The 9,752-nt window shown below is 41.0% G+C and overlaps 1 protein-coding gene across 1 annotated transcript; it reads left to right on the top strand.

Annotated features, from left to right (window-relative positions):
* Positions 1–1,030: 1,030 nt before the first annotated feature.
* LOC9267658 (uncharacterized protein At5g41620) lies at positions 1,031–5,841 on the top strand. Its single transcript, XM_015785939.3, has 3 exons — positions 1,031–1,697; positions 3,553–3,678; positions 4,061–5,841. Exons 1-3 carry the CDS (start codon positions 1,236–1,238, stop codon positions 5,564–5,566), a joined length of 2,094 nt encoding a protein of 697 aa, XP_015641425.1. The 5' UTR covers positions 1,031–1,235; the 3' UTR covers positions 5,567–5,841.
* The last annotated feature ends 3,911 nt before the right edge of the window (positions 5,842–9,752 follow it).

The following is a 9,752-nucleotide window of genomic DNA, read 5'->3' as shown; positions in this document are numbered from 1 at the left end:
AAATTTTGGATATTTATGGCACGCTTTTTAAACTGCTAAAAGGTGTATTTCGTGCGAAAACTTTCTATATAAAAATTGTTCTAAAATATCAGATTAATCTATTTTTTAAGCTTATAATAATTAAAACTCAATTAATCATATGTTAATACCACATCGTTTTACGTAAAACACTTAATTTTTACCTATATCTTTATCTTCAGAGAAAAGATTACCACATAAGTTGGAAAAGGTGAGTACCGAAACTCAGCCTTATAATCGATCTTACTAAGGAGGTGTTTTTTCTTTTCTTACAATCTAACTAGGATTTTACTTTTACGTACTCAAATATGTCAATTCTTCTATCATTTTAGTTTTTTCAAAAAAAATAATAGATATCAGGAGTCTTCCAGCTAGCTTCATAAGGGCAAGTACTATGGTCATCTAAGTACAAACCCCAAGATGCTACGTAGGATTAAATAGTGAGGTGGAGGAGAGAAGAAGGATGAGAGAGAAATAGTCACCTCTCATGCAAGGGGTAGCCCCTACACAAACTTCAATAAACATGTGAGAGTGGTAGAGATATTGAAGATTGTGTGGTAGAGGTAACCTATTATACATATCACATCTTAATTTAATTATGTATGTCATGCATGAAATTGGATGTGGTGGTCACCTCTACTATAAAACTTGCCCTAAGGTGGTGGGTTAGATGACTTGGATTCGAAATCTCATCCCTTCTAATTATTTGATATCAGATCTTTTCCTAATATTCACGTCTATTTTACATATAGTAAATTTCATTTCGTCTATCAGATCTTTTCATAATATTTACTCTTTTTTTTTACGTATAGTAAATTTCATTTCGCCTACCCTCAGAATAGTACAACCTCATTCCATGCCAGGCTGCATGCGTGATGTGTCCACTTCACCCCCTCTATGATCTCCATCTCTATCCCCATCTCTCAATAGTCAACACACACACCTCTCCTCTCCTTTCCCTGTCCCTCTCAATGCACACACATTTACTACAGCAGACGTACACAGCGAATACAGAGGAGCGACAGACAGAACAGCACAAGGAAGGAAAGGAAGGAAGCTGAGCAGAGCATTTGCAAAGCATAATGGCTCCATACTAGCCAGAGAGAGAGAGAGAGAGAGAGAGAGAGAGTTTCCAAGGAAGAGGAGGACCCGAGGAAGAAGAAGAAGCCAGCCAGCAGCAGGGGAAGCAGGGAGCTGACACCAACCCACCACCATCAATGGTGGAGCCACAGCCACCTCCAGTAGCAGCTACTGTACCTGTACGGGGCCTCAAATGCCGCGGTGGCGACGCTGCCGCGGAGCCGGCTATGGCGGGGACCCCGAATCGGGGCCAAGAACGGGGTGGGGAGGAGGGGGAGGAGGAGGAGAAGGCGGTGCTGCGGCGAGGGCTCGCGGCGGCACGGGCGAGGAGGAAGGCAGGGCCGATCACGCCGTCCCCGTCGTGGAAGCTGGAGGCCTCGCCGCCGCGGCCGGAGGAGCCGGTGGCGGATTCCTCCGCGGCCGCCGCGGCGGCGGGGGCGATGGGGAGGAGGAGCTCGGCCGTCGCGGCCTCCGCGCGGCAGCTGGGCGCCACGCTGTGGGAGATCCGGGACGTCATCAAGGTCGCCGGCGCCGGGCGACGGATCCGGCGGCGCGGGCGGAGGGGTGGCGTCGCCGGCGACGACGACGAGGCGGATCGGGTAAGAGCTCGCCGGTCTTTTCTTCCCTCCGGTCAACATGGTGACATCATAATGGTGTCACCTTTTTTTGCTCATGTGTGCATCTTTTCTGTCTCTTTTCTGTTTGCTGGATTCTGCACTGCATCGTCTCGTTTTACTCTTGCCACGAATTATGCAAAGGCGATGAAAGTCTTTTTGCAGCTTCAAAATTTGATCTTTTGGTGTTCTTGCTAATGTTGCCTCTGATGGGTGTAGAAATCAATGCAATGCTGCAAGCCATTAGATAGGGCAATTTTAGATGCAAGAAGATCTTAGTCTTACGTATACCCTTTTGAGTTCTTTGTGAGCACCAGATCAAATCAATAAACTTCACTTCAGTTGGCTTTCATATATGTGCCGTGCAAAATCTGTTTTGTTTCTACACTTGTGCTTATTGGATTGTCAAAAGCTCAAAATCAGTACAGCAAGTAATGCGCAATTAAAGCTGCATCAAAACGTTGTGCAGTAATATATGCTCATAACTTTGTACCCTCACAGTCCTTTCAATTAATCCCTTGTTAGTACCTCTTTTTTAAGAGTTGGGGCATGTGATAGATATCCAGGTGTATATGGATTTTTACATGTTTAATGGGATATACATTTTGGCTTTTGTTTCCTCAGCTATTAACCGCATTGGGGATTTTGTACTAGTATTGAGTACTTGCAGAAGTTTATGTTTCATACCACGGAGTTTTGGAATTTTTGCTCTATAGAAGACTTCTTGGGTGAAAAGTACAAACTAGCCACATCACTTGTTAGAAATTCATGGTTGTTAATTTATGGGACTAAATCTTTGATATCCCAGTGAGCAATTCATGAGTAGTACTTTGTGGGAAACTGGGAATGTTTCATTAGAACCAATGCTCACTTTGTTTTTGGAAAGTTCTTTGATTGATTGTTTTAAGCATGCAAAATTACAAGGCAACAAACCCACATATTACATGGTTAAAGGGATCAAAGGCTGGGAGTGTTCTCAGTACAACAGTATCATCTTGATGCATGTGTGCACAGCATGTTTTATTGTGTGTGTGTGTGCGCTTCTTTTTTTTCCATTTTTTCTTTTGCCGTGGCATTGGGATGAACTCACAGCTTATATTTAGATAAACAGAGGTGTCTATAAGCATATAAAGACTGTCATTGTATAAGATGAATGACTTCGCTTTCTAATAACAAGTGTACATAAAGAAAACAAGTGTAGATTCGTAGACAGTTTTTTTTTTCAAAAAAAAGAAACTCACAATATAAGACTAGTAGCAAAATGCATATGTTTTGCACTATGCTATTTGCTTACACATCTGTCCTCCAAAGTTAAAGTGCCACCTTCTTCGCGAAGTATAGGCCAGAAAAAACTTTTGCTCTATATTATGCAGCCTCTTGACAATCTTCCACCATGAAATTGTGAAAAGTTCTTTCTGCCTGCTTTTCTTGTTTGCCCATGACATTACTGTCATGCATGCAAAGAATAGCTTATTTTTTATTTTGCCGCCACTTATAAAACACAACACAAGTTTAATTGTTCAATGCAATGTTGACAAGATTCTCCTGTTATTTTCCATTATGGTCCCAAAGTCCCTAGTCCCACTAAGAATATCTTGAAATTTACGTTTGCTGATGCTTGTTGCCTTACAATAATGTTTGGATGACAACAATAATACTTTCTGGTGGAGGTGCCAAAGTTCGTATTTTGTGTTTTTTTCCAAATCCATGCATTCTGAATTTCACTTGACTTTCTTTAATGGAATATAATCACTCTTTCCACTGGAAAAGTTGCATGTCTGAAGTTTCACAAAAACAGGAATGCTTTGCTTTATAACTTTTTTCATTTCTCACATTTCAGCCACAGAGTTCATGTGGTGGTGGTGAGCATCTCTCAACATCATTGATGGAACATGACAAATTACATGGAGAGAGATGTCATGCAAGGCAGTCTCTTTCGCCTGCAAGTTACACTAGCTCAATTGGGGTATGCACACACATTTCCTTTCCCCAAGTAACATTGGATAATTTATGTGTTTTACCTGCTTTGTTATAATTGCATCAAATTTGGCATTTTTAGACAAGGGACTGACATGCATCTATATATGCTTCCAAATTGTGTTAGTTACTAGCATACTTTTATTTGGGGATAGGTCTGTATCAACCTTATCTGTATGAACATGCGTGCCACTACTGCTGTAGTCATAATTCAATTTTGAGTAATTTTTTTAATCATAAAGTGCTAATTTACTTCTGCTACCCTTTGATGCAGTTCCATGACACTATATTTTCAATATTCTGTACTTATAAACAATAATTGGAACAAAAAATATTTCTCAAACTGCATTTATTTGTCCATTCATTGACAGGCTGCTACCATCAACATTGTCAGTCCTACTCGATCGCTGGATCGCAGGGCTAGATTTAGGGAAGCAGGTAGCCAGCTTAAAACGTCAACGGAACTATTAAAAGTTCTAAATCGGATTTGGAGCTTGGAAGAACAGCATGCGGCTGATGTGTTAGCAATGAAGGGATTGAAATCAGAATTGCAACATGCTCATGCACGAGTTCAAGAGCTTTTGCAAGAGAGGCGGAGGTATCACTATGAAATCGATTCGCTGGTAAGACAAGTATCTGAAGATAAAATGACCCAGAAAAGCAAGGATCAAGAGAAGGTCAAAGCAGCCCTTAGATCACTGCAAGAGGAAATTGAAGACGAGAGACATCTGAGAAAACATTCTGAGAGTCTCCACAGGAAGCTAAAAAAGGAACTGTCTGAGATGAAATCAGCATTTGTTAAGGCTGTAAAGGATCTGGAGAAAGAGAAGAAAGCAACTCACCTATTAGAAAATCTCTGTGATGAATTTGCATTTGGAATAAGAAACTATGAAGAAGAAGTAAGGTTGTTAAAGCAAAAGCATATAAAGCAGTATGAACACAAGTTTGATAAGTCAGTAGTCCATATTTCAGAAGCATGGCTTGATGAGCGTATGCAGATGCAAAATGCTGATCCCAAGGCAACTTTGGCAGAAAGAATCTCAATCACCGAGAGGCTTAGCAGTGAAATCCATAGTTTTCTTAATACCAGGAGGTCAAGTAAACCCAAGGATGATAAATTATACATCAGCAATGAAAAGCAAGATGCAAGCTTGTGCCGGCAATCCCTTGAGTCCGTTCATTTGCATGGAGCCACTAGTGCTCCTCGGTTAGCTGAAGATGACAATGACAATTCTGTTGCAAGCGACTTGCATTGCTTTGAACTGAGCATGCATGGTCACACCATTCAGAATAATGACCTTATAGGAACTCGGCAGAGGGTCACAAGCTGCATGTACTCACCAATGAGAAGGCTTGAATTTTCCAATGGCATACCCGTTGAAGGTTCAAGAATCTCAACCATGTCACCTTGTTCAATGAAAGACAAGGCAAGGCCTAATGGCATCAGAGAACAACTTAATGCTTCAACACCAGAAATTAGCCCATGCAACGATGCCAAAAATGCTCCAAGATGTGCGCAGGATGAAACTGTCATGACTCAAGTCTCTCAAAGATTGCATGATGACCTGTTGAAGATCAAATCAGAGGCTCCTCAGCATGCGTATCTCGGGCAAAAATCCAATGATCATCACTCCAGGGCAGGTCAATTCCGTGATCAATGTACCACCTCAGGAAATGTATACGATCTTTGCAGCCCAGCTCGTCAGCTCAATCAGCGTTCATCGTTGGATCATGAGATAACCGAGGCTTCACCGACGCATCCGTTAGAGGGGAAGAGCACAACCCTGAAAGCAAAACTACTGCAGGCAAGGCTGGAGGGGCAGCACGCCCGGATGAGAGCATCAGGGTATTCCCTAACCAGCACAAGAAGGAAATGAGAAGTGAGCTGATACACTGAGTTCTGATTGTGTCTGTTTCTTGCAAGATCGTGTTGCAATTTTAAGAGATCTGACTTCTAGCTATGGCACATATCCCTTGCAACCTTCTAGGCGTTCATGTAACTATCTCATTGCAGAATATGTGAATTCTAGCGGCATCCTTTTTCTTGTTGTAGATTATATATTTTATCTGTGGACTGTCAGAGATAGATTCTGGTAATCGCATATTGTAATTTTTGTACAGTATGAACGTCTAGCTATTGCTTTTTTTGCCATCGTAACTCCTAAGAAAGTTTCATTTAGAGTTTCTATGCATTAGTCTCAACTGTTTGTACGGTTGTACCATGGGCCGTATTTGGAGAAGCAGAGAAGAAAGTTTTTTTTTTTTGCCTGGTCTTTGAGATGAGATATTGACCACAAAGTTTTTTCGCAGAATAAAATTCATAAATTCCAGAAAGCATAACAAGAATTGTTCAAGAGAAATGTATATGTAACGTTTTTATTTTAGGGGGCTGCTATATTAAGGTTTTCTGTCCAAAAGGATTGATACTTGTGAGGTATCAAATTCTAATACCGGTTGATACTAGTGAGTATCAAGTTTTGATACGGGTGAGTATCAGGTGATACTGTGATACTTGCGAGGTATAAGACGATACTTTTTGACAGGAAAATAGCAAGAGAGGCTCCTACTGCATGATACTTGCGAGGTATAAGACGATACTTTTTGACAAGAAAATAGCAAGAGAGGCTCCTACTGCAGATATATTAACCAAAGAGTTTAATTACAAGAGACTTCACAGGAAAAGAGAGATAATGTTACAAGTTGTCAATCCATAATTGCCGGGTTGGTCGTTCATGTTCCTTTACCGTATGCAAAAGTAGGGTAAAATCCTTTAAAAAGAGATGTTTCCAGTGCCCAAAAGATGATGTTATATTGTTGAAAATCAGATTATTCCTTCTTTTCAAAATTACCGAAGGGTTGTCGCTATAACTTCCAGGAAGAAGCTTTGCGCAAAGGAAATTTCCATTGTCACTATCATGTTCATAAATTCCATATTTATTGACCATTGGATTCCCATGAAGTTCCAGCATTATCTTGCAAATTGACAAGAAAAGAAGAGATGGTGGATGTCTTCCGCATGCATAGTATTGTAGATAGTACAATGTGGATTAGATTGTATCAGGCGATACCTCTGACGTACAAGCCAGTGGTATTGAGTATCAGGTTCTAATATTGGTGAGTATCAGGTGATGCTTATGAGGTATCAGACGATACTTGCGAGGTATTAGGTGATACCTACGAGGTATCAACTGATCTATGCCCAGTACCATCGGCGATGAGGAAAATCATATGTATATGCATGTTGTTGGTGAGAAGGAAGAAAACCAAAGCTTGTGCATCCTGTCACCAGTGGCAAAAGATGAATAGAGAGAAGGGGAGGACAAAATTTATACCTCCGGCCAAGAGAAAGACCTCCAAATCTCGTCCATCATGGAGAAGCAATGCTGAAATCCGGATGGTTTTTGCTATCACGAGCACTCCAAAGCTCGCTGGCCACCGGGCGATGTGGAGCAAGGCGAGCAGCGGCTTCGGGCGCCCCACATGGACGCTTGCTATACAAAAAATGGACAGACTACATGAGGTCCAGCTATGCATTGCCGTTGCCAAAGCCAAAGACACGTGAGGTCTAGCTCTACCGATGCCGAAGTCGAGTGAGGTCCGGCTTTGTCGCCGCTGCCGACATGCTGCCTATTTCTTCGACACATCAATATCTAAAAAAGTGGGAGGAAATAGTTGCTTGATGGACAAGATTGGGGGAAGGGGGGGTTGCCGATAAGAGCAAAGGGATAGAAACGTATGTACATGGGGAGGGGATCCTGTCCAAAATAGTGGGGATGGAATCTCGGTAAGCATTCTCGTTATTTTAATACGAAGTATTTTAAAGATCGTCGGTGGTGAAAGTTTCAAATTTTGCAATGAGTTTGTCCTAAACGTCATGTCTATATGACCAAAAGAAGCAAAATGTTGCAAATCCTTATCAAAGCAAAGTGGGAGGTGCGGATGTTAATTATGACAACGGAAAGTGTTGGGAGAGCAAATTTTCCTTCAAGTGGCTTTGGTACACAGCCGTACAGTTGGTACATGGAACTGAAGACGACGACGATCTGAGCCTGAGCCATGCATAATTGCATATCCGCGATCGGTAGAGGGAGCGATCGGTAGAGGGAGCAATTCAAGGACCGGAATTAAATACGATAGAAGATACCGTGCAATAGATCAGCAAAAGAAATAGCGTGCAATCTCTTATAGCTGGACAGAACACTACTATAGAAATTTTTGTGTAGACCCCATTATTTTTGCAAACGGATCATAACTTGCCGCGTCTAGAAAAATCGAGCGGCATTTTCGTATACGGCTTTTTAAGACACCCGTATAGAAAAATCGATTTTCCCATACGGGCCTCTTAAGATGTCCGCATGTAAAAATGAGCTTATTTTTGTATGCAGACCACTTAAGAGCCTGCATGTGAAAATCGATTTTTCCATATAGCCGTCTTAAGCAGCCGTATGCGAAAATAAAATTTGAAAAATTTAAAACTAGTTTATCTCACTCGTATGAACTCCAAATTGAATGATTCTTTTTTCTAAATATTTCTAAAATTATGCTCTATCATGTCATTGTGTTTTTTATTGCTATTATTTTGACCATTTTTTCTTGTGACTTTGTTTTATCATTTAAAAATTTGAATTTCAAAAAATGACAACTTGAAATAATATTTTGAAGCGGTAAATAATTTCAGCTGAAAAAGTCATGAAACATAAAAGTTGTAGAACTCATCAAGATATAAAACTTTTATTTTGATTATTTCTTCATCCGATAAAGTGATAATAACATTGTTCACAAAATTTACATATCTCTCCTATAGTTTATAAAACCATATGAGAGATATGTAAAATCCATAAACAATATTACTATCACTTTATCGGATGAAGAAATGACCAAAATAAAAGTTATAGATCCTGATGAGTTATACAAATTTGTTGTGGATGACTTTTTCAGTTGAAATCATTTAGTATTTAAAAATATTATTTGAAGTTGTTATATTTTGATATTCAAATTCAAACTGTTCAAACAAAGTAATATAAAAAAAATGACCAAAACAAAAGTTGGAGACCTTGGTGCATTATACAACTTTGTAGTTGACAATTTTTCCATTTGAAATCATTTACTACCCCAAAACTATTTGAATTTCTTATATTTTAAAATTCAAATTTTATATACAGTTCAATCAAACTCGGATGGACAAATGACCAAAAGGAAATTGGTAGATCTCAATGACTTCTACAACTTTATTTTTGACAACTTTTTCACATGAGTTTATTTAGTATCACAAAATTCAATTTGAAGTTTTCACATTTTCAAATTAATTTTAATGGCTATTTTCGTATGCGGTCCTCTTAAAGAGCCACATGCCAAAAATTATATTTTCGCACGCGGACTCTTAAGTCGTACTCATGTAAAAATCTCTCTTTTTATTACAATTTTTTCCCTCCTCAGCACTTCAATTTTTTTAATCTCCTCATCTCTCTCCCCTCTCCTGATATTTTCACATGTCTCTCTCCTCTCCCCTCCTCACTCTCTTTCTCTCCTCTCCACTCTTCTTCTCCTCCAAGTGGGTGGGCGAGGACCAGTGGCTGGGTGCGGCGGGGGCGGCTTGGCCGCCTCGGGCAGCGCCGCCCTGCGCGGTTACGGCATCGAGGGCCCTGCCTCGCGCGGATCCGGCCCCGACAACGACGGTGGACGGTCAGGGCAGCGTCAGCGACGATGTCGGGAGGTGGGGCGGCCGATTCGACATCGGCGAGGACTGAGGGCAATGGGGCCGGTGGAAGCGGCGCCTACGACAACGGTGGGCAGTGGGGTGGCTGATCCGGCGCCGGTGAGGATGGCGGGCGGCAGGGATACGGTGCTCCGGGGTAGCGGGCTAGGGTTTGGGGGGTTTTGGATTTTATTTTTTTTTCACTGAATTTATTTTCACATGCGACAAGTATAAGAGACCGCATGAGAAAATGAGATTTTCCAAATTTCACAGACCTTTTGGCGCATGCGGTTGGCACAACCACATGCAAAGATATGTTTTAGCCATTTGCAAAAACGGTTTCTGCAGTAGTGGAAGGGAGGATAAAC

This window comes from Oryza sativa, chromosome 6, assembly GCF_034140825.1.
Source record: "Oryza sativa Japonica Group chromosome 6, ASM3414082v1".
NCBI lineage: Eukaryota > Viridiplantae > Streptophyta > Magnoliopsida > Poales > Poaceae > Oryza > Oryza sativa.
This window is presented reverse-complemented; position numbering and strand designations above follow the sequence as displayed.

Bases quoted from the DNA above. Each gene is read 5' to 3' on its own strand.
- LOC9267658 (XM_015785939.3), top strand. From the start codon at position 1,236: ATGGTGGAGCCACAGCCACCTCCAGTAGCAGCTACTGTACCTGTACGG. The intron at 1,698-3,552 runs GTAAGAGCTCGC...CTCACATTTCAG, and splicing joins ACGACGACGAGGCGGATCGG to CCACAGAGTTCATGTGGTGG. The intron at 3,679-4,060 runs GTATGCACACAC...ATTCATTGACAG, and splicing joins GTTACACTAGCTCAATTGGG to GCTGCTACCATCAACATTGT.